At 37.9% G+C, this 26,849-nt stretch overlaps 1 protein-coding gene across 1 annotated transcript in view; it reads right to left on the reverse strand.

Annotated features, from left to right (window-relative positions):
* The window catches only part of LOC150108538 (tyrosine-protein phosphatase 69D-like), a 655,365-nt gene that overhangs the window by 278,242 nt on the left and 350,274 nt on the right, over positions 1-26,849 (reverse strand). The window contains exon 12 of the mRNA XM_090390483.1: positions 21,436-21,529. Coding sequence (XP_090246609.1) covers positions 21,436-21,529 — 94 coding nt within the window. The remainder of the gene's footprint in view (positions 1-21,435; positions 21,530-26,849) is intronic.

Raw genomic sequence — 26,849 nt, forward strand, 5'->3', positions numbered from 1 at the left:
CAAATGTCCGCTTTGCCTGGCGGATCGGCTCCTGTCATCTTTCTTTTAGATCACTGGCATGATCTCTCCTGAAGTCACATCCTCGATGGCTTACATCTGATGGATAACCGCTGGCGACTTCTCGATAACGACCTCTCAACAACTGATGAGGAACTCCTGGAACCGATACTTGATCTTCTGGCCAACACCTTTTATTCGCCTTCTTTCGTATCCCTGCATGAAGATATGGGACCCCGAACATTTCGGTGTGGTCCGTTGTTCTTCCACTGACGCTGACCCTTTCTTTGTTCTTCTCGTGTACTCCTCTAATCCTATTTGTTTCGGGCAGCAGACATTCGTCTGAAGTTTGTCAGTCCATTTAACACTGACCTTGAGTATTTACAGGTGGACTTCACAAACAAATTTTATGTCCTTATAAGGAGCTAATATATACGGTTTTCTGGTGGCAAGGTATTGCCATAGTTCAACACATTCTAGAATTTGTCTTAGGGCAGCAAGTAAGGACAATTCCCATAGGGATTATTTACATTAACAAACTTTTAAATATACATAGACATACAGGTTACAATCTTACTGGGCTTCTGTAAAAATTTATGTAAGGCTTTCTGGCATTATTAAGTTACATCAAATTTTTACAGTAGCACATGGCATTCTCTCTACAGGATCCTCATACGAGGTGTGCTGGACCTGGCCTTCCACCAGGAATTTTTTAACCATACCACCTGAGATTAGCTCTGCTAATGCATTCCTGGATGCCGACAATATCAAATTCTTTCCTAATATCCTCGTTTTTAATATGATATTGCCATTGTTCATGCCCCTAATCTTTCTTAGGACTCTCATATCTGCAGTCTCTAGTCTTTGGTCAAGTGTTTTACTTCTGACCCAGCTCTCAGATACATAAGTTATAACTGGTTTAAACACTTTCTTGTATACAGTTAATTTAGTGTTTTGGCTAATTTCTCTCTTATTCCATATAAATTTATTCAGTTGACTTCCTACCATACCAGCTTTGTTGATTCTGTTGTCTATTTCCATATTTAACTTACCATCTTCACTAAAAATCGTGCCTAAGTAAATGAAATGTTTTACCTGTTCTATAAGTTCTCCATTCACAATGCAGTTGATATTTTCAATGATTCTGCCTATTTCATTGTCTTTGTCTTTTTATTGCTGACCTTCATACCATATCTATTAAAACAGTTATTAAATTTAGTCAGGGAATCTTGCAGATTTGTAGCGAATTTATTTAGAAGTATAACATCTGAATAAAGCAAAGAGCTGAGATTAACACCTCCAATTTTGATATCAGGTTTAATATCACTTTCCTTCATAATGTGAACCATATAGATAATGAATAAGAGAGAGGATAATGTACATCCTTGTCTGACACCAGATTTAACATTAAACTATCTTCCTGTATTTCCTTCAATTCTAACTGCTGACTTACAACTCAAATAGAGACTAAGTATTGCTTGATATAATGCCCCATTAACACCATATAACTGTAGCATTTGGAAGAGCTTCTCTCTTTCTCTTGGCACTTTGTCATATGCCTTTTCCAGATCTATAAAACTTAAATACAGATAATTGTTATATTCCCATGATTTCTCAACTATCTGTTGTAGAGTGAAAATCTGATCCTGAGAGTCTCTATTTGGCATGAATCCAGCTTGTTCTTCACCAAGCTTCTCTTCCACAATCCTTCTCAACTGTTTCTCAAGTATACTTGCATATATCTTACCAAAAACACTCAGTAATGAAATGCCTCTATAATTCTCAAATTCAGTTTTATTTCCCTTTTTATATACGGGTAGTATGAGAGCTCTACTCCAATCATCTGGAATTCGTCCCTCTGTCCAGGCCTTCTGAACTATGCAGTGCAGTCACTGTAAGACTTTTATACCACCATACTTCAGCATTTCTGGTCGAATATCATCTACTCCTTCTGCCTTTCCACATTTCAAGCCTTTGATGGCTTTTTATACTTCAAGTATGGATATGTATTCCTGACTGCATGCCTGGTCAGTGTTTTTTTTATCACTGTGCTGTCATCACTGCTTGATTCATTTAGCAGTTTTTCAAAGTAATTACTCCATACTTCAAGGATATCTCTTTCTTCCATTTTCATGTCATTTTTATCATCTCTAACTCCTTTTACACATTCCTCCATTTATAAGCTTCTTCAACAATCTCCAGAATATCTTACCACCTTCTTGATATTTATATTCTATGTTCTTGCCAAAGTCCTCCCATGACTTTTGTTTAGCTAGTTTTACACAGTGTTTAGCTTTCTTCAATTTGTCTCTATATTCTCTAAGAGCACAAGCTGACTTATTTGCCAGGAACTTTTGATATGCTTTCTTCTTTTCTTTCACTGCCTCTTTAACTTCATTTGTCCACCATGGAGTTCTGATTTTTCTATCCTTACAGACAACCTCACCACATGCTTCTCTGGCTGAATCAATCAGTGTTTTCTTCAAAGCTTGCCACTGAATCTCCAAGGTTTGGTTCCTGTTCTCAAAATACACAAATGTAATTGCTTCAATTACGTTCGTGTATTTTAGTCTACAGTTCACATCTGAGAGATTGTCAACTTTTATTCACTTTAAAACTTTCTTAGATGTTATTCTTTTCAACAATTTTCAATTTTAATTTTATTCAATGAAATTCAATTTTATCCTGATCAAGACTTTCTTTGAGCAGGATAAAATTGAATTTCATATTGAAAAGAATAACATGTAAAGAATAACCAGGGAGAAAACATCACTATCAACAATAACATAGTCAATGAGACTTTTCTTATTCCTTGTCTCCATGTGAATTTGTGCACATATTTATGTTGGTACATTGTGTTAGTAATAACCAGTCCATGTCCTGAGTAGAAATCCAACAGGTATTTGCCATTATTATTAGCTTTGCTCATCTCATCTCATCTTCCTTTTACCCTTTTTTACCTTGCAGTGTCAAGGGTTTATTAATCATTGGATCTCAAACTGTTCACAGGATAAGGCGGTCAGCCCTATGCCCCGGTGTATCCTAGGTCCTGTAGTGTTGAGTTCTCAAGGCTGGTTTGCCTGCTTTGCGGGATGAAAAACCCCAGGATAAAGTGGGGAAAAAAACCTACTGTCCATGCCCAAGACCAGCTAACTTGGCTATGGCTGAGGAAGATCCTTCAGCTCCTCATGTTACCAACGGGAATCGAACCTAGGACACTCCTTTCCCAGGCATATGGTTGAGAAGCACACAGCCACTAGGCTAACCGCACAGACTTAACTTGCTCTTTTGTCCAAATTTTCCCAAAAATTTTTGTATGTCTGACAATCATTTCCTACTCTGCTATTTAGATCTCCAACAAGGACCAACTTTTCCTTTTTCATTGTGTCAGGTGCTTTCTCTAAAGCCTCAAAAAATTCCTCCACTTCTACCTTAATAGAACCTTCTGTGGGACCATATGCACAAATAAGTCTCATTGTCCAGTTCCCCATTCTCATATTTGCCCAATTAATTTTTATTCTTTGTTTATATTTAATTTTTAACAAGTAATGATCCATATCACAATCTGCTTCTCTAAAATGTCTTACATCAACGATATCTGTCACATGTCTATCAATCATCACATAATCTATCTGATTTTCTGTTATTCCATCTGCCAATGTCCAAATAACTTTATGCACTTTTTTATGTGGAAAACAGGTGGTACATATGATCATATTTTTGCCACTTGCAAAATTAATTAGTCTTGTGCCATTTCCATTACTTTCTTCATGTGCACTATCTCTTCCAATTGTTGGTCAGAAGGTCTCTTTCTTTCCTATTTTGGCATTCATGTCTCCTAGACCCATTTTTACGTCATGTTTTGGTGACTGATCATATATCCTCTCCAGAATATTTAATAGAAATATTCTGGTTTTGTGACCATATGTTTATTAGAGAACTGTTTTTAAAAAACTAAACAAGTAATAAAAATAATCCGACAAATTTCGTTAGTCATAAGACTAACATCTTCAGGGGTAAAGAGAACTAACAGTTTAAAGCACAAACTATAAGAAATTATGAAAAACAAGTTCATTTGTTGATATTATGAACATCAAAAAAGTTTGTTAAAAACCGAATAACAGATCTATACAACTGTTTAATGCTTGTTAGTTGGAGACAATGCTATTTGTTGTCGCGTTCTGCGGTTCACGTTCACAGTGTCCGAGGTCTGAAGCGGATAAATTTTTAATAAACGATGACTAAACTTGATTTAAAATCAAACCTTGGTTTTAGTTGCATTGCGTAGTAATTTTAATCATATTTGCTGCCTCTTTGAATTTTCTTGAACAATTCTTATCAATATAAGAATTTCAACATGTTTGTTCTATCCCAGAGTACATCATGACTGGTAGAAGCTGTGTGATATATACTAAGCCAGATTTATGTTCTCTCTTCTTTTGTGCGTCCTTTTGATGTTCGCTCATGCGGATTTCCCCCAGTCTTTCTGTCTGGCACATGTAGCAGATGCCACAGGAACAATGAATATTATAAATCCCTAGTTTTTTCATTGGGTGATGTGGGGATTTCAGAGGATGAAGAGATCTTGATATTTTTTCAAGTGGCAGGAAAGTCACTTTTATGTTGTACTTGTAGAGTAATTTGGCTAATTTATCGGTTACATTCTTGATATAAGGAAGGGCGACTGCGTTCTTGAAGTTTTGTTTATTTAAGTTTTTTGTAGATGCTGTGTTGAGAATTATCTTAGTTGTGTAGCCATTCAGTTGTAGGATCTTGAAGAAATATCAAAATCTCTTCATCCTCTGAAACCCCCACATCACCCAATGAAAAAACCAAGAGTTTATAATATTCATTGTTCCTGTGGCATCTTCTATGTGGGCCAGACAGGGAGATCGAGGGAAATCCGCATGAGTAAACATCAAAAGGAAGTACAAAAGAAGAGAGAACATAAATCTGGCTTAGCATATCACACAACTTCTACAGGTCATGATGTACTCTGGGATAGAACAAACATGTCATATATTGATAAGAATTGTTTCACAAGAAAATTCAAAGGGGCAACAAATATGATTAAAATTCCTACGCAATGCAACAAAAACCAAAGTTTGATTTTAAATCAAGTTTGGTCATCGTTTATTAAAAATTTACCCACTTCAGACCTCAGACAGAGTGAACGTGAACCACAGAATGCGACAACAAATAGCATTGTCTCCGACTAACAAGTATTAACAGTTGTATAGATCTGTTATTTGGTTTTTAACGAACTTTTTTAATGTTCATAATACCAACAAATGAATTTGTTTTTCGTAATTTCTTATAGTTCTTTAAACTGTTAGTTCTCTTTACCCCTGAAGATGTTAGTCTTATGACTAACGAAACTTTCGGGTTATTTTTAGTACTTGTTTAGTTTTTTTAAAAACAGTTCTCTAATAAACATGTGGTCACAAAACCAGAATATTTCTATTGAACTTCTTAACCACAGAAACCAAAACATGAATCTTAAACTTTATTCTTAATATACAAAGTCATTCATTAACCTGTTTAAAATCAAGAACCAAGTGTTTCCATTTTTATCAGCCAAGAATGCAGTACCAAAGGCTTTTTGATCTCCTCCACTATAAAAAATACTATGTGTTCTGGTATCAAATATGCCACTTCCTTTCCATTGCACTTCCAGCAATGCTGTTATTCTCACTCTATATCTCTGTAGTCTTCACACACTCTCTTCAATGCTCTGGGTCTGTTCAGGCTCAACACATTCCAGCTTCCAAACCAATATTTATTATCCTTTTTCCATTGTCTAGTTCGTTCCGTGAAGTCTGTCCAGTTCATTTTCCTTTTGACTTTCTTAATAAATTGAGTTTTTACAGGACAGGGTTGTTAGCCCTGCACCTAACCTTACAAGAAGGAACCTGGCTGTAACTCCCGGGGACTGGGTACCCCTTTTAGTTACCTTTTACAACATACATGGGCTACATTGGGACTATTCTTTAACCCCGGTCATCACACAGGAATTGACTTATTGACCACCCTGTATATCTGCATGTTAAGGATTAAGTGCTGGGAGGACATCATGTTGGAGGTTTAATGAGTATTTAACAGCACTAAGAAAGGATTAAAAACTAGTTTAATTCTTCTATTTTGTCTCAGACACCAAAATATCTTCAGGGAGTACAAACTAACATGTGTAACACACACACACACACAAAGGCAGCACATTAAATGAAACATGTGGATATAACACTAAAGTTCTATCCAGATAGGGATGCACACATAGAGTGTATTCAGGGCTAACAAGTCTGCCCTGTAAAAATTCAATTTACATCCATATTTATTTAAATTCTGTTAATTTCTGAGAGCAGCTGCAGATTCCAAAGCAGTCTTTCTTTTTTAAATTTACTGTGATAGAGCATGATGATTTGTCTCCAGCAGATCCTAAGTGGGGTCCAATGCATGGTCTGCAAGACCAGATTGACCATAGTCATGATTGCAGATGTATGTTTTCTGTTCATGTATGCAGATAGTGACTGATCTACCTGTCTGTCCAAGGTATGCCAACTTGCAGGAACAGGATGTTTTATATAAATCAGGAACTGAGAGAGGAAGGAGATGATCTTTGTGGAACAGAAAAGGATAGCAAGTTTCAGGTGGGGCTTAACAGCTGTGCAGAGACCTTTTCTAATGTACACTGGACAATGGTGATGACATTCCATAAATTTTTCTGAAGAGATGGATGTGGAATGGGAATAGGATTGATTACTTATTTTAATTCTGTTGGAACTGTAGCCATTGGACAGGAAACTGTGTATAATGATTCAGTTCTGTTGAACTATTGACTATGTTGGTAATGTCATATTGTTGGGAGATCTGGTGATGGGAAAGTTTGTAAATGTATCTGCCTTTGTGAGTGAGACTCTGTATAATGTGAAGGAGAGGTTATCATTTGGAAAGCATGTAATAAGTGTCTAGGAAGGGCAGACTATTGTTAATTTCCTTTTCCATTGTAAACTGGATTTTTTGATGTAAACTATTTAGGTGACAGATGAGCGAGTTTGAGTATGAAATCAAATAGGGAACACATCATCTACACATCTTAGTCAGGTAGAAGGTTTGAAAGTGGGGGAAGGGACTAAGCCTATGGTTGGTTTTTTAAAATTTTTATGTTTGATTAAACCTTGAACATGATATTCTACACATATTCGACGTGATTTTCTACTTACAAAATGATCTTCTTTCTTGCAAAAAAAAAAAAAGTAGTATCAAAGAAGGAGGTTCCAAGTGGAGTCTCACAAGGCTCAATAATGGGACTTGTATTGTTTAATCTTTACATCAGTGACATTGTCAATATATTGCATGAGGATATTCAGTCGCTTGAAGATGATACAAAGCTGGGAGGATTTGAATAACTTGGACAAATGGACAAATAAATGGGTTATCAGTTTAATTCAGCTAAATATAAAGTCTTGAAGTTTGGGATATATTGATGGGAGGCTGCATACTCTGTGGTAGGAACTGTACTGGAGAAAGTGGAGGATCAATCTTTCGATGATAACTGATAGAAACCTGAAAATCAAGAAGCATATTGCAAAGATGGTGAAGGTAATCCAGAGGATTACTGCAACACTGTGAAGGATGCTCACCAACAGAGATAAAAGAAGTGTCATTCCATTATATGAAGCTCTGATCAGACCACACCTGTATTACTATGTTCAAATTTGGGCCCCAGGATTTCAAGCGGATAAATTAACCTTGGAAGTGTACAGAGGCAGATAACAAAGATGATGTCAGGATGGTACAATGTTACAGTTAAGAGGATAGACTGAAGGAATGTGGACTGCAGTGTTTGGAAGATATAAGAAGTAGAGATAATATGATTGAGACATTTAAATTGTTGAGAAGTAGTTGCAGGTTCGACACTGGGGAGTTCTTTTGTTTAATGGAATAGGGCGAAGGAGCGAGGACAAGGGACCATCCCTGGAAGTTATGAAAGGTAGTTGTGAGCAAGAGGGTAAGGAGTGGTCTCTTCGCATGGAGGGTGGTTGAACTGCAGAATGCATTGCCTGATAGAGTGGTGAGTGCACAAACAGTGAATGAGTTCAAGGAGTGGTATAACCTTAGAGATAAGATAAGAGATAAGATGTAGAGATAAGCATTTAAGATGCTTAAATGATTTGATTGGATTGATGCAGGGGAATCGTTTCAGCACTTGGCTAGAGGGATCAGAACAAAGGGTCATTCCTGGAAATTGAATAAAGGAGTAGTTAGTACGGGTGTGAGGACTAGTTTTTTTGCTTGCAGAGTTAGTTGTGAATGAATGGAATGGGTTGCCAGAGCCAGTAGTGAGTGCTTTATCTTTTAATGGGTTCAAGGAGAGGGTATGATAGATTGTGTGGATAGAGTGGGCCTCCCCACGATGAGTCTTCAGACTCCATGGAGGTACTTGTACAATAATAATAATAACAGACTTTTTTGTTTTATAGGGTGGTCCTCCCATGATGAGTCTTGTGACTCCATGGAGGTCTGAATAATAATAATAATAATAAAATGAAAGATCTCAAATATGAGCACAATAATCTGGATGTGGTCTGATCTGGGTTTCATTTGGTGTATCATTTGTGTTATGTATTTTTCTTACTAGGACTATGCATTCTGTTTCCTCTATATAGGGTAATTTGCAGATTTATCAAATTTGGTATATTTCTGGTTTGACAAGGGAGGGAAAGGGATCCTTAGAGGAGCTCAGTAAGCAGTTTGATTTTGTGGGTAATTTAGGTATAACTTTAACATTGTATTTTTGCATTAATCTGTCTATTTTTTCAGATACTCGTCTAATGTAAGGAATTGGTTATGGCCTTATTGTGATCTCTTTTTTTTTAATTTTTGGTTGAGTGCTTATGAAGAATTCCACCGCTGTTTTCTTGTTGTAGCAACTCTTCTTAAAAGTTTTGCTCATTCTATGAAATTAATTTTTTAGAGCCTGCTCATCAAAGATTGTTAGTGCTCTATTTTTGAGGATGATAATGACACCTAGTTTATTTGTGTTGAGTGATGAGTATTTATATATGTACTCACCTGTTTTGTGTGTGTGTGTGTGTGTGTGTGTGTGTGTGTGTTTATGCCAGACAGTGAAGGATAGACAGCCTGAAGGTAGACATGTGACAAATGTTCCCAAAAAAGAAGTCTGTTATGGTTTTCAATTTGAATGGTGAATTGTATTCATCTGTATTGCATGTTCAGGTGTCTTAATAAGGTATTTAAAATTTGGTGGGTGTGGAACAAATAGAAAATATATTGTCAACATATCTGGGCCAAACTTTGGGTTTCAGAATCACTGTATGTAGAGCTCATCGCTCAAACTTTCCATATAGCATTTAGCTATAGAGAGAAGAAGTAATAAGTCCATGGCTGCACCTTATTTTTCTATTTATTTCCATAGTTGTCAAACTTTAAACTCCTTCCTAAGCCACAACCACCTGAAAACACAAGACAGATGCATTCCATTCACCAGTGACAGTGAAAACCATAACACACTTAATTTTTTGTATGTATCTATAGGTGTACCTATGACATCTTCCCTTAGGCTGTCTATCCTTTGCTATCTATGATAAACCTATACACATACAAGTCAATACATACATGTAGATTAATACCACCATCGAACCATGAGATATCTGAATTTTATTCAGTATTAAATTTCAGATATCTCACACAAACACAAAAACTATGTGTCATCGGCACCCTCAAAAATAGAGCTATAACAATTTGTTCAAATGAGCAGGCCCCAAAAAAATGAATTTCAAATAATATGCAAGACTTTTATAAATGGCCATAACAAGAAAGCAAGCAAGAGAATTCATCACATGAATACAACTAAAAATAAAAAAAGATTAAAGATTAATAAGGCCATTACATTTTTTATATTAATGGTATAGCTGAGATAATAGAAGACTGAAAAAAATATAATATTAAGGCAACATTTAAACCACCCACAAATTAAAATGCTTACTCAGTCTTCTAAGGACTGTCTTCCCTCCCTTGCCAGCTTAGAAGAGTCCCAAATTCCATGCACCTGCACTTACCCTGTATGGAGAAAACAGGATGCACAATCCAAATAAGGAAAGAAGAGTACAAATATCACATTGCATTTCTTAATTAAGGAAAATGAGTGTTCTTTTATTTTAATTTAAACTAAAGTAAGTGCACTACACAAGCAAGGGAAAAAACTGTACACGGCAAAATGATTTTAAGGAATGACGATGGTAAGGAAGTCACTGAATCAGTCGATATAGTGGAGTTACTGAGCGCACACTTTGCAAAAGCATATCATCCAGGTGGTGACATTGAAAAAATGAAGGAACCATTAGTTTATATGGGAATTGTGATGAATGAAGTGGAGGTGAATAGTCTATTACAGAACCTTATGAATACATCTGTGGGACTGGATGGTATACCGGCACGGGTCTTGCGTGAAGCAGCTAAAGAATTATCAGTGCCCTTGACTATGTTGTTTAATCTGAGTCTCGGATCTGGTTTAGTCCCAAAGGTGTGGAAAGAGGGGGAAAATAGTTTCACTGCATAAAGGCGGATCCAAGACTACGGTTGCAAATTACCGACCGATCAGCATATCAGGAGTCATTGTCAAGGTCTTGGAGAAAGTAGTCAAGGGAAAAATACAGGAATGGATTGATGAAAATGAGATATTGTACAGGGGACAGCATGGCTTTGTGAAGGGCAGATCATGCCTCAGTAACTTGCTCAAGTTTTATAACTAGGTGACGGCTGAACTGGATAAGGGTAATGGGATTACAGTGATACTGCTGGACCTGGCAAAGGCGTTTGACAGGATACCACATGGAATTCTAATCCGTAAACTACAACATATAGGGTTGGTGAGATGGATAGGTGGGTAGTTGATGGAGAGATATCAAAGAGTAGTTTATTCAGGAGTAGAGTCCAAAAGACGGCCAGTGACTAGTGGTGTGCTGCAGGGTTCTGTTCTTGGACCACTGCTGTTTAATCTGTTCATTAACGATATAGGGAAGGATCTAAGTGGAACAGTTCATTTGTTCACTGATGATGCAAAGTTGGGTAGGGTGATAGTGAATGCAGAAGATGTCAAAATCTTGGATGACTTGGATAGATTGGAGTTCTGGGCTAAGGAGAATGGATGTCAATTTAATGTGACAAAATGTAAGGTTATGCATTTTGGGGTGAAAAGATTAGCAGCAGTATACCACATTAGTGGAACTGTACTCCAGGAGATTGATGAGCTAGGGACTTGGGAGTGTTGGTGGATAGGGTGATGAAGTTTAGGAGGCACATTGCAAAAGTAGCTAAATCAGCTCATCAACTCACTTGGTTGTTGAAGAATACCTTGACGAGCAGAGACAAGCAAGTTATTGTACCTCTGTACCGAGCCTTCATAAGACCTCATCTCGACTACTGTGCCCAGATTTGGTCACCTCGGTTCCTTCTTGATGGGGAGGAGGTGGAGAGGAGTCAGAGGCGAGTGACTAAGATGATAGCAGGTCTATGGAATGAACCATATGAGAACAGGTTGAAGATTTGTGGGTTGCAGAAACTAGTTGATAGGCGGAAAAGGGGAGATATGATTGAGACATTCAAATTGCTAAAGGGATTCTATAGGATTAATTCAGAGGATATTTTTGAGATCAGGACTGGTGGTGGGAGAACTAGGGGGAAACCTATGGAAGCTGGGCAAGAGTGTGGTTAGCAGGGGTGTTAGAGCTGGGTTCTTTACTTTTAGAGTGGTAAATGAGTGGAATAAGCTGCCAGAGTCTGTTGTGGGTGCTATGACGGTGAGCGAGTTCAAGGCAAAGTATGATAAATACTGTGAGAATGTCGTATAGTTGTGTGAACATGATTTTATCGCCTCCCTTGACGAGTCTAAGGCCTCCCTGGAGTGGCCTGAAATGCTAATAATAATAATAATAATAATAAATTTGATTTCAAAATCCAGTCACCATTTCTGTCCTCAAAGACATTTATGTAAAATTATTATTATTATTATTATTATTATTATTATTTCGGGCGACTCCAGGAGTCCTTAGGCTCATCGAGGGAGGCCCTAAACATCATGTCCACACAACTATGCAATTACATTCTCACAGTATCTATCATACCATGTCTTGAACTCGTTCACCGTCATAGCACCCACAACACACTCTGGCAGCTTATTCCACTCATTTACCACTCTAAAAGTAAAGAACCCAGCTCTAACACCCCTGCTAACCACACTCTTGCCCAGCTTCCATAGGTGTCCCCTAGTTCTCCCACCACCAGTCATGATCTCAAAAATATCCTCTGAATTAATCCTATAGAATCCCTTTAGCAATTTGAATCTCTCAATCATATCTCCCCTCCTCCGCCTATCAACTAGTTTCTGGAACCCACAAATCTTCAACCTGTTCTCATATGGTTCATTCCATAGACCTGTTATCATCTTAGTCACCTGCCTCTGGATCCTCTCCACCTCCTCCCCATCAAGAAGGAACCGAGGTGACCAAATCTGGGCACAGTAGTCGAGATGAGGTCTTATCAAGGCTCGGTACAGAGGTACAATAACTTGCTTGTCTCTGCTCGTCAAGGTATTTTTCAACAACCAAGTGAGTTGATGAGCTGATTTAGCTACTTTTGCAGTGTGCTCCCTAAACTTCATCTCCCTATCCACCAACACTCCCAAGTCCCTGGCCTCATCAATCTCTTGGAGTACAGTTCCACCAATGTGGTATACTGCTGCTAATCTTTTCACCCCAAAATGCATAACCTTACATTTTGTCACATTAAATTGACATCCATTCTCCTTAGCCCAGAACTCCAATCTATCTAAGTCATCCTGCAAGACTTTGACATCTTCTGCATTCACTATTGCCCTACCCAACTTTGCCTCATCAGCGAACAAATGAATTGTTCCACTTAGATCCTTCCCTATATCGATAATGAACAGATTAAACAGCAGTGGTCCAAGAACAGAACCCTACGGCACACCACTAGTCACAGGCCGTCTTTTGGACTCTACTCCTGAATAAGCTACTCTTTGATATCTCTGCATCAACCAACCACCTATCCATCTCACCAACCCTATATCCATTCCCATATGTTGTAGTTTACGGATTAGTATTCCATGTGGTATCCTGTCAAACACCTTTGCCATGTCCAGCAGTATCACTGTAAACCCATTTCCCTTATCCAGTTCAGCCGTCACCTTGTTATAATACTTGAGCAAGTTACTGAAGCATGATCTACCCTTCACAAAGCCATGCTTCCCCTGTACAGTATCTCATTTTCATCAATCCATTCCTGTATTTTTCCCTTGACTACTTTCTCTAAGACCTTGACAACAACTCCTGATATGCTGATCGGTCGGTAATTTGCAACCGTAGTCTTGGATCCTCCTTTATGCAGTGAAACTATTTTCCCCTCTTTCCACACCTTCGGGACTAAGCCAGATCTGAGACTCAGATTAAACAACATGGTCAAGGGCACTGATAATTCTTTAGCCGCTTCACACAAGACCTGTGCCGGTATACCATCCAATCTCACAGATGTGTTCACATTAAGGTTCTGTAATAGACTAGTCACCTCCACTTCATTCATCACTATTCCCATATAAACTAATGGTTCCTTCATTTTTTCAATGTCACCACCTGGATGATATGCTTTTGCAAAGTGCATGCTCAGTAACTCCACTATATCGACTGATTCAGTGACCTCCTTACCATCGTCATTCCTTAAAATCATTTTGCCGTGTACAGTTTTTTTCTTGCTTGCAGCACATTGAAAGAACTGTTTTGGATTCTCTTTTGCTTACAAAGCTAGTTTCCTTTCATAATCCGCTTTTGCGTTTTTTTACCACAGTCGTTACCTTTCTGGCCTGCACTTTATACCATTTGTGTGCCTGCAGGTCACCCCTTTCTTTAAATTCCCTCCACAGTTGTTTCTTTTTTTACAGCTCAAGCTTAATGGTGTTATTCATCCATTTAACCCCTACTTGTTTTACTATTCGGACCCTAGGTATACAGCCATTACCTCCTGTAAATGATCCTTGACCACTTCCCATGCTCTATCGACGTCCAGCCCTTGCAGTTGTACATGCCATGGCACTGATCCAAGCAATCTCCTAAGCTTGTCATACTTGCCAGCATGGTAATTCCACATATACCCTGTCTTAATCGAAAATTCCACACCCTTTGCCACCTCCCAGGTCAAGACCTTATGATCACTCTCACCAATAGGTGGCAACATGGTCATATTCATTACAGTCAAATTTTCAGATGCTATTACCAGGTCAAGCACTCTCACACCCCTAGTATTTTCAATTACATGCTGTCTCAGATAGTTATCCTTAATAATTGAATAATATCCTTTTCCTTCCTCACATGTGTCCTTCCAATCAATGTTACCATAGTTGAAATCCCCCATAATAATTACCCTCCTTCCACTCATTTCATCAATTTCCCTATGCATACTATCTCCACCATCTATTCCATCACCTGGCCTATAGCAGCACCCAACTGTATATTTTATTCTGCCAGTCTCAATCTCACACCAAATAGCCTCAAATGAGCTCCTTTCACTATCCTGCGATACAACTTCAATTCTCCTTGGCTGCAGTTCATAAGCTATCATCAATAATACCCCTCCCCCCATTTTATTCTCTCTGTCCCTCCTAAACACACTATAACCTACACATTCTATCCCACTAACTATATCTTCTTCCATCAGCCATGTTTCACTAATGCCAATAACCTGTGGCCAGGAAGAGCCAATCAAGGCCAAAAATTCTTCCTTCTTGTTCCTAATACTCCTGGCATTAGTATACATGATATGCAGTGATCCCTTAGTCCCACTCCTATATTGATGCATTATTCTAAATGACCCATTCGCATTTTTTGTCCTTAGTGCTGGCTCGGGTACATTATATACATTCTTACACTCATCTCTCTCACTGATGTCTGCATATCCATTCCTCCCCCCTCCTTTGTAGTTCTAGTTTCCCTAGTTTTGCACATCCATTTTCACTTCATTCAGCAACACACACCGTCTGCATAACCTACGCATAATGTCATTTGCGATTATGGCCCTCCTCCTAAACTCCTCTCTGTCATACCGCGGCAACAGACTAACCATTCTAACTCTGTCACTCTTTTCTATCGCTACCTTTAACAATACTTTCAAGTCCTCTCTCATAAAAAATTTATCACCTTTCAATTCATCCATACCCACCACAATTATTAATTCTTTCACCATCTGTTTTTGCACTCTAATACTCTCACTTACATCCTTAAATTTTGCACCCGGTAAGTATGATTTAGTTACACTGCCATCTATCACCCCTCTTAATAACGAGTCACCATACAACACTCTTTCCTTCATTTCAGAAACTCTCTCATTCTTGCACTGTTTTTTTTACGTTAGCCAAAAATATATTAAGAAAGTTACCACATATCACCAGATTAATATAGTCTATAAATCATCACCTAAACTCACATAATTTCTATGTCCCTCCAAGTATTGTATATTCATCAGTAGATTTTTTCTCCTTTGAAGATGTTTACTTTAATAAAATGTAAGGATGATATGCATGATTACTTAATATATAATACACCTTATAAATCATGATTCAGCTACAGAGAGCTATCCTTGACAAGCAAGTCTACACATGTGCTATATTTTGGATTTGATTATGAAAAGGCTGTTGATAGTATCTGGACCCCCCCCCCCCCAAACTAAAATGTCCATTATTGTAATTTTTTTTTCCACTTGGTTAGACTATAATAAAGTTAGTTTAATCCTTTATCCAAGTGTAAGCAAAGAAAGTTTGCACCTGAAGAATCTTCAGGACTGAAGGACTGAGGCAACTCATGGTAAAGGTGGACTAAGCTCTCATCACTTGTCTTAGTATCTCCCATAATGCAAAGCACATCTCCTTGCACACATGTGTAATGCTATGCATTAAAGGAAAGGCCACTACCAGACCTGTTTCAACCTTTATTGAGGTCTTGTCAGTGGGAGCCAAACCCAGAAGTGGTGATACTAAGGTGGAAGTAATGGAGAAATAATTTTTACCTATATGAGTTGCCAAAAGGTGTCTCACCTTATTATTAAATTACTCTGGATAAGAGAAAAATGTTGTAAGTTTTTTTCCCATTTTGTCAGACTATGATAAATTTAGTTTAATCCTTTATCCAAGTGTGAGTAAACAAAGTTTGCAGCTGAAGTGTCTTCAGGACTGAGGCAATTCGTGGTAAAGGTGGACTAAGCTCTCATCGCTTGTCTTAGTATCACCACCTCTGGGTCTGGCTCCGACTGACGAGAACTTAACAAAGGTCGAAACTGGTCTGGGTAGTGGCCCTTCCCTTAATGCATAGCTTTATACATGTCTGCAAGAGATGTGATTTGCATTATGGGAGATACTAAGACAAGTGATGAGAGAATAGTTCACTTTTACCATGAGTTGCCTCGGTACTGAAGATACTTCAGGAGCAAACTTTGTTTGCTTACAGTTGGATAAAGGATTAATCTGAATTTATTAAAATGCTCATATTATCAAGATTTGTTAAAGGGAAGTCAAGTTTTACAAATGTGCTCATGTACTATAACAAGGTGATGAATGCATTGAACAGTGGAGATGCACATACAGCAGTATACTTAGATTTTGCAAAGGTTTTTGCTAGATTTCCACATGACAAGATAGTGGCTAAACTGAAATAGATGGGATTGGATAACAGACTAGTGAGTATGATAGGTGACTGGCTGTCAGATGGGTATCAGCAAACTGTGTATGAGGATACAGTATCCCAAAAGAGGGAAGTTGCTAGTGGTGTGCTACAGAAATTTGTTTTGGAAGAATTGTTGTTCAACTTGTATATTAATGATATTGGGAAGGGTTTAACTGGAGATATGCAGCTATCTACAGATGATGCAAAATTTGGGAAAACACTTGAGGTGCCAAGAAGATTTTGTGGCCTTACAGGAGGACTTGAATAGATTGTATGAGTTGGCAGGTAAGTGGAATGATTCCTTCAGTGTTGCAAAGTGCACAGTTCTGAAATTTGGTAAGCAATGATGGAAGCAAAGTATAGACTTCATGGGGAAATTTTGAAGGAGGTACAGGAGATGAGAAATCTGGGAGTGGCAGTGGACAAGGACCTGAAGTTCAGGGGTCATATTGCACAAGTTGTAAAGTCATCACAGCTGATTATGTCAATGATGCAGAGGGTCCTGATGCACAGAAATAAATATGGCTTCATATGAATTATTGTGCAGAGATTTGGTCACCTCGTTTTCATAGTGATGAGAATATGCTAGAAAGGGTCCAGAGAAGATTCATAAAAGTGGTAAATGTTCCATGGAATCTGAGCATGGAAATAGATAGAGGGAATGAAATTTGCAAGCCTCTTGAATAGGAGGGAGAGAGAGAAGATATGATTGAGACATATAAGAGTTTGGTTAGAGGTTGTTACCAGGTTAATGCAGAAAAAATTTTCATAGAATAAGGGAGAGTGGGGAGAGGGTAATACAAGAGACTATTTCTGGAAACTCTATAAGGAGGATGTGAACAAGGAGTGAGGAGCAGGTTTTTTGCATAGAGAGTGGTTGGTGAGTGGAATGCACTGCCTGAGAGTCTAGTGAATGCACACACATACTGAATGAGTTTGATGAGCTTTGTGCATGATAACATGTACCTCCAACAATGAGTCTTTGACTACGTATAGGTCTGGCATTACTACTACTACTACTAATAATAGTAATAATAAATGGTTTTTGGCAGTTTTGTTGTAACAGTATGGATGTTTTTCTTGCTTGTGTTTCTTTGTCACCTATTGAGTAACAGTACTCTTTGTTATATTCAAAATGCCAAAAACATTTTGGCATTTTGAATATAAAAAAAAACATGCATTTTTTTTTTAAATTTAAAAATCTACAAGTAAAAGCACTTTAAAAATTGAACTTCGGCGGGAGTTCATGAAAATGACCTTCATCTTCTGCATGAGGAATTGCAAGTGCTCAGTAAGGAGATACTGGAAGTTAAAACTGAGTTTAATGTGTTAAACAGAGAAATTAGGACTACAGAGATTACTTTAGCTGAAGTAACTAGAACAGGATTATGTATGAGTGAGTCTTTAGTGAATGATGCAGTAATAAATAGTATGGGAGTGATTAGGAGTCAACAAAATAAAACCACAAGAGGCCTAGAAGAAACGAGATGTCGTGAGAGGGGGGGGGGTAAAAGAGCGTTGAGTAATGAAACTGGGAAAGTCATGCTGAATAGCATAGAAAATGAGTCCATGAGTGACGCTTGTGTGGACTTGAATGAAGTTAAGAGTGGTAAGATATATGGTGATTCTATGATTAAGGGTATGGAGAGTGGTATGCATGAGGAGTGCTTGGTTGGTGAGACAACAGAAAGAGTGGCTTTAGCAATAAAGAGAGGCCATGAAGCAGACAAGATGATAGTTATGGTGGGTTCAAATGACCTGAGTGGTGGTATAAATCGGGTAGGAAAAGATTTAAGAATATTGTTAGATATTGTGAAGAGGAAAAGTGTCGTTTTGACAATTACGAGTTAAGTAGATGAGCGATGATAATGAATGATATGATTGCAAGAATGCGCAAAAAAAGAGGTCTGGAATTTGTTGATGTCTGGAGTGTGTTTGAAGGAAAGAAACAGTTGTATGCTAGAGATGGGCTGCATCTGAACATGGAAGAACATAAGCGATTGAAGAAGTTACTGTTTTCTGAACAAGTTGAAGTAATTGGGCAGGGAAACTAATAATGAAAAGATTGAGTGTAAAAGAGAGAAACTTTAGCACTGATTGTATATTTATTGATCCTTATTCACAGAATAAATTGCAGAAGAGAGGGGTTAAAAATCGGCATGTGACTACTGAAATTAGTGACTTATATACCAGTTCTAAAGCCGGTACAAGATCTAGAGGGAATCTGCAATTTTTGTATACCAATGCAAGAAGCATTCAAAATAAGAGAGAAGAATTTTTGGCATTAGTCAGTGCAATCTCACCAAAAGTTGTAGGCATTAGTGAAACTTGGCTGTCATTAGACGATATGGTCACTGGAATTGAATGTGATGGTGCAGTATTTTCAGGGAGGATAGAGAAGATAGAACAGGGGGAGGAGTACTGATGATGATAGCTGATGAGTTGCAGCCAAAGAAAGTAGTATATCAAGATGATAGACATGTGAATGAGAGTTCATTTGAGGCGGTCTGGTGCGAAATAGTGACCAATGCAACCAAATATACAGTTGGATGCTGCTATAGGCCAGGGAGTACAGAGGGAGATATTGAATTCATGCATCAGCAAATTAGTGCAATGCATGCAGATTTAGTGATTATTATGGGGGATTTTAATTATGGTGATATCAATTGGAAGGAGGAAATATCACGTAGCAAAAAGGAAATGGAATTCATACATCTTCTACAAGATAATTACTTGAAACAGCACATAACTGAAGGGACTTGTGGTGTGAGAGTGTTGGACCTGGTTATTGGTTCAGAAGATATATGTGCATAAGTAAGGTGTCCTCGTTACCTCCAATTAGTGAAAGCGATCATGTGGTATTGACTTGGGAGGTTGCAAATTCTGTGGATTTTTCTGTTAAGAAGGGGTATATATGGAACTACAGGTTAGGCAATTATAACAAGCTTCAGAGTGAGCTTGCAGCCATCCCATGGTAAAACATATTGCAGGGGAAAGATGTTAGCAGTGCATGGGATAAAATCAGCAGGTATCTGAGGAAAGCAATATCAGATTGTATCCCCATGGTCAGAAAGTCAAACAAGGCGGGTGTTAGATGGATGAGCAGGAGTATCAAGCTTGATCTGCAAAAAAAGAAAATGTTATGGAGAATTTACAAGGAGAAAGGCGATCAGTACACCCATGAGCAGTACAAGGCTCAAGCTAGGAAGGTTACCAGCATAGTAAGAAAAGCTACATCAGATTATGAGAAGATCTTAGCCAAAGAGATCAAGAGTAATCCCAAAGAGTTCTACTAAGTAAAAGTAGCAAGTAAAAGGAAGAATGACTTTGGAAGGATAACTTTAGTGGGTGCTGATGGTATTGAGGTGACAAAATTAGATGTAATAGTCGAGTTACTGAGTGATCACTTTTCAAAAGTCTATCACCCAAGTGAGGATATCTCTGTACCTGTAGCAATAACTAATGTGAGAATTGAAGCTAAGAAATCAGAGGTATTTAATATATTGCAAAATTTAAATGCAAACACTATTGTAGGCTTAGATGGAATATCAGCTCGGGTGTTGCGTGAATGTGCAAATGAATGTCAACCCCTCCTACTTGGATATTTAATTTAAGTTTGAACTCTGGTATGGTCCCTAGGGAGTGGAAGTTAGGCAAAGTGGTTCCTTTGTATAAGGGTCGCTCTAAAAGTGCAGTAGTTAATTACAGACCAATCACCATCCCAGGAGTAGTGGTAAAAGTATTGGAAAAGTTGGTTAAAGACAAAATTCAAGAATGAGTGGATCAGGATATGATACTCTATAGAGGCCAACATGGTTTTGTTAAAGGTAGATCCTGCCTTAGCAATCTATTAACTTTTCATAATAGAATGACATCAGAGTTGGACAAAGGAAAACTGGCTACACAGTGCTACTTCTGGATTTTGATAAAGCTTTTGACAGGATACCCCACGGAACACTGTTACGCAAATTGGAGCAGATGGGAATGGATACTAAATTGGTGATATGGATAGGAGAATGACTCAGGGAGAGATACCAGAAGGTGGTGTATGGAGGAGCCAAGTCCAGGATGAGGCAGGTGACCAGTGGTGTGCCTCAGGGCTCTGTGCTTGGGCCATTGTTGTTTAATTTGTATATAAATGATATAGGAAATGGCTTACAGGGAGATATTCAGTTGTTTGTTGATGATGCAAAGTTGGGTAGCGCAATAAAAAATCAAGCTGATGTCAAAAGTTTGCAGGATGATTTAAATAAGCTGGTAGAATGGGCAAAGGGTAATGGATGTCAGTTCAATGTGGAAAAGTGTAAAGTCATGCATTTTGGGATTAAAAGATTACCAGCTGTGTACTGCATTGATGGAGCAGTACACCAAGAGATTGATGAGGCTAAGGACTTAGGGGTGTTGGTAGATAGGGAGATGAAGTTCAGAGGACACATTGCTAAGGTGTCCAAGATTGCACATAGGATAACCTGAGTTTGGTCAATGGGAGAGAAAAAAGAAAATTAGATTTATAGGTATTATTTCTGGGAAAATTCCCAGAAAATTAGATTTGTTATTTGAAATTGGGGAGGTAAATTACTTGAACTATTATCAGAGTTGAAAACTGAATCTTTATATATTTATTAAAAAAACAAACATGACTGAGTTAAGGACCCAAGTAATGCAATACTTTTGTTTGTTATTATATAATACTTACCTGAGAAGACAAAACACTAATACCAGCACTAGGACTACTAAGATTGTCCCACAAATAACTCCAAATATAAAGGCTACTGGACTTTCTGGTCTTACTGGAGGGCTAGAACCTCCAGAAGATGCAGGTGTTAATGACCCTACAAGAGAATCTCAAATTTATTATAAAATAATAAATTTTAATTTATGATTAGCTTATAAGCATGTATAGAACTTGTCTTGTTTTCTAGAATAAATGAAGAAATAGTATAACAAGAAAGGAATTCATAATTGCAAAAATATGATTTTGGATCTATTTACATCACAACAGAAACACTTCTGCAATGATATCTGAAGAATTTATCTTATTTTAGTAAAAAAAAAAAGTATAAAACAAACATTTCCCTTAATATAGACTACTTATGCAGGGTCATTATCACAATCACAGTACCTCTATGAAGTCAAGAGTGTACTTTATTTTATTCTATTTATTATTATTATTATTATTTTAAATATCAACTGTACACATGAAAGGTGGCAAAACCTATAGTATATCAGTGTGCCATTTGTGGGCATGTAGTCAAGAAGTAATAAGGAACTACTACGTGGGACTATTCGGGAGAAAATTTTTGGGAGCACAGCACAGAAATCGGGGGAACGAAAGACAATGATGAGAAGCTGGTTTGGTATGTTTGGAACTGGACAGTGAATGGATATTGACTAGTGATTGCTAATGGATTTACAGGCTTAAAGGAGAGAGGAAGAACAGTGGCAGGTTAGTTCAAAAGAAGCACACACAAAAATAGCTGAAAACCAGATAAAAGGTAGGCAGAAACAGTGTATTGTATAAACAGTGTGCTGTGGGTGGAGTGAGTTTGTGAGAAACAGTTTCACCAATTAACTAGACAGCTTTTTACTGGATACCGTGAAGCATTTTTAGAAAGAATTTTAGCCCACAACTCCAGATTTGCAAACATTATTCTAAAGTATAATGGGTTTGGGATTTCTACAGTGTTAAGAGTTGTATAGATGAGAAATAATGTCGTGAGCAGAAAAGGACACACATTTTTTGCATGGCAAAGGAGGCCATGGATGTGATGTGCTAGGGTGTAAACCATGCAAGTTTTGATGGAGGCATACATTAGTTCAAGATCTCATGTGGAAATCTCAGTATTATCAAAGGTGAGCTTCCAAGTGGTGAAAGTTGACTGTTGAAGACTTTCTTCATTCTTTTTGATAGAAGTGATGTCATTGTAATGGGATGGTAGTCTGATAGCTAGATTATATTTTTTATTTCTTTGGGATGGGTTAAAAATAGGCTTGTTTCCATGCTGTACAGAAGATTGTGATGGATGATATACACAGGATGCCCATTAATTGAAGAGCCCACATTTTAAACACAACTGGGACCAGAAGATTTGTTGTAAATTGCTATTCAGGATTCTGTCTCTTCAATATCACTCTCCTGATTTTTCACTTCATCTCTTACTTCTGATCTCTTGCATCTCTCTCTCTCTCTCTCTCACACACACACACACACACATACACTGTACTTCCATCTAGCAATACTTTCTCCAGTGTACTCACTCCAATGCCATTCAAATGCAACCCACCATGCCTGTATAATTCCGTTCTTCCCACCACATATGCCATACATCCACAAACTGTAATCCCCCTCTCACACAATTCTGCTAGCATACCATTCATGATTTTCGTTCTTCATCTCATCATTGTCACACATTAGCAACACACTGACAACCTTTCCCACTACACTATCTGACAATAATCTGACATGCACCTTATGTCCACTTAGATCATTTGTCCCCACAGCCGCCACTAATTCTCTTGCTCATTTCTTCCTCAATGCCTGACTTATCCAACTCACACTCCCTCCTGGATAGCAGACCTTATGGACTCTCTCATTAACTGATCCTCTAACTATGGAATCTCCATACATTGCTATCCTGAATCACTCATCACCTCTTTTACCCTTTTTTTTTTCTTTCATTCTATTCTTTTGCACACTTTTATCAGTTTCCACTATATGTCTAACATCAATCAGTGTCCCCCCCCCCATCGAGGCAGTAGCTAAGGGATAAAAAAAAAAAACAGCACTTTGTGCTAATGACAGAATTTTGTCAGTAGAGCCTTTTGTGAAATGTTAGAAATGAAAATTTCAGCAGAAACGTTTTGTCAACATTTGACTTCAATGGAGTCAGAGATTTGTCGTGAGAGGTACATACTATTGCACATAATGCTCATCCAACCATGCTTTAAACTGATTCAACGTGTATACACCCACAACACACTCAGGAAATGCATTCCACTCACCAACCACTCTCCATGCAAAGAACCTACTTCTCATTCCTCTGCTCACACCCTTCTTATACAATTTCTGGCGATGACCTCTTGTTCTACCCCCCCCCCCCTCCCATTCTATGAAAAGTTTCTTCTATGTCAATCCAATAACAACCCCTGACTGGCTTATATGTCTCAATCATATCCCCCTCTTCCTTCTATTCACAGGGCTATGCAACTTACATTCTCTGAATCTGTCCTCATACTCCACATTTCAAAGACTATTGACCACCTTTGTGAATCTTCTCTGGATCCTTTCCAACATATCCTTGTCATTATGAAAACCCAGTGACCAAATCTGTGCACAATAATCCATATGAGGCCTGATCAAGGCCTTATAATACAATGGCATCATAACCTCTCTATTTCTGCATGTTGGGGTCCTTCGCAACATTACCATTATCAAATGTGACATCTTCACAACTTGTGCAATGTGGCCCAGAATTTCAGGTCCTTGTCCACCATCACTCCTAGGTCTCTCATCTTCTCGACTTCCTTTAAAGTTTTCCCACCAAGTGTATACCCCTGCATCCCATTGCTCCTTATCAAATCTCAAAACCTTACAATTTGCAACATTGAACTGACAGTTCCACTTACCTCCATTCATGCAATCTATTGAAGTCCTCTTGTAAGGCCATAACATCTGCTTGACTCTGCATTGCTCTCCCCAGTTTTGCATCATCTCAGTTAAACCCATCCCAATATCATTAACATACAAATTAAACAACAATGGCCCCATAGCTGACCCCCACAGTACACCACTAGTAACCTTTCTCTTTTGGGATACCACACCCAATATACAACTTTCTGATACCTATCCGATAGCCAGTCACCAATCCAACTCAGACATCTGTAATCCAATCCCATCTGTTTCAATTTATTTAAGAGCTTGTCATGTATAGTCAATCAAAAGCCTTTGCAAAATCTAAGTACACACTGCATATGCATATCCCCTATCCAAGGTATTTGTCATCATGTTATAACTACAGAGAATACTGCTGTTATCAACCCATTTCTGTATCTTACTTCTGCAACCTTTCCAGAACCTTCACCACAACTCCAGATATACAGACCAGCCTATAATTTGAAGCTACAGTCTCTTATCACTACCTTTATGCATGGAACAATTTTACCCTCCTTCCACTCCCACGGAACCTGTGCTGTTGCAAGGCATGCCATTGCTAATGCCAATTCCTCGGAACATTCCCTTAAGATGTCTGGTGATGTATCATCAAATCCCATCACCTTATTGACATCAAGTTTATTTATATCCTCAAATATCTCCTGCTCACTCACAATTAAGCCATCCTTTCCTATGTATTCTACACTCTCCAGACTTGTTCTTTATACTCTTCATGTAACTGATTATTACCATTATTCATCTTGTACTTCCTCCAAAGTACTTTCTTTTTTCAGATTTCATACTTATGCTCCACATTCATCCATTTTACACCTACCTTATTTTCGCCTTTTGGCCTTTGGAATACATTCACACATTGATGCTGTTATATATTTCTATGTCAGTTCCCATGCAGCATTTATTTCCTTACCACTCAGCTCTTCGTTCCATGTTATAGCTTCTAGCTGTCTCCTAAGCTTGTCATAATTACCAGCCTTATAATTCCACATATATCCTTTCCCTCACAAAAAAAAAAAAAAAAATAGTGGATATGACTAGCTACAACATAGGTGATTACTTCATAATCACTTTCAGCAACTGAAGAAAATGATTATATCATGGAAAGCATAGAAAAGATGTTGAATGAAGCTTACAAAGAAAAAGTAATGAATGTAGTAGATCAAAAAAAAAAAAAAAAAGGAGCACAAGGAGAAAGAAATGGCAAAAAGATCAGAAGGATGGAAAAAATAAAGCACTCCATAGTCAATATTTGAACAATACTGAAGGGAAAGTTGATAGTCACTTAACTTGGCAACATCAAGAAAGAGACACAAGGTCTGTTACTTGCTCAAGAACAAGCACTACAAACAAATGCAATAAAGACAAAGATTGAAAAGATATATAATGATAGCAAATGCTGACTATGCAGTGATAAAGAAGAGACAGTGTACCATGTAATTAGTTCTTGCAGCATGATTGTCCATACAGATTATAAACAAAGGCATGATCAGGTAGCAAAAGCTGTACACCAGAGCTTTGAGCAGGAAATGTGGTTTCCCAACTTGCAAAATCCCTTGGGAACACACAGTTGCAAAATTATTGGAAATGAAAGTGTCAAGATATTATGGGACTTCAGAATTCAGACAGACAGATATCTTGAACATAATATGTCAGACATCACTATAGTTGAACAACAACATGTGCGGTTTATTGATGTGGCAATACCAGGGGATAGTATTGATCTGGAAATTGAAATTCAACATCTTTGGAGCAAGAAAGCAACAATAGTTCCAATTGTCACAGGAGTGCTAGGAGTAATACCAAGAACATTTATGAAACATCTGGAAAAGTTGAGCTTTACAGAGTCTTTTAAAAAGAGTCTTTTTTAAAGTGCCATTTTCTTTACAAATAAAGAAAACGGCACTTTTAGGGACATCTCACATTTTATGATGATATCTAGTTGACTGCTAGGTCTTTGGAAAAGGCCTGAATTGGACTCATTTGTAAGTCAAAGATTTCATTATTCTATTTCATATTTCTTGTTACTCTTTGAACTCTGTTAACTGAACAACAATAATAATAATAATAATAATAATTATTATTATTATCATCTTCAGACCTCCATGAAGCTAAATGCTTATTGTGAATGGCCCAAAGTCATATGCACAGCTCATCATAGCCTGCCTCACATTTATGTACATACACATTCTCTGCAGACACTACACTTTCATGCAATGCAGTCCAATTATTCACAACTCTCCATAAAAAAACCCCGCTTCTCACGCTTTGCTCACATCCACCTTATACATCTTCCAGGGATAACTTCTTATTCACCCCATCTCCTACCATTCTATGAAAAACCTCTTCAACGTTTATGCTATAGCAATCTCCTACCAACTTATATGTCTTTATCATATCCCCTCCACTTCCATCTATTAGGCTCCGTAAATTGCATCTTTTTC

The sequence above is a fragment of the Typopeltis vanoorti genome, chromosome 3, assembly GCF_054136105.1.
Source record: "Typopeltis vanoorti isolate ZY-2024b chromosome 3, IOZ_Tvanoo_1.0, whole genome shotgun sequence".
Taxonomy (NCBI): Eukaryota; Metazoa; Arthropoda; class Arachnida; order Uropygi; family Thelyphonidae; genus Typopeltis; species Typopeltis vanoorti.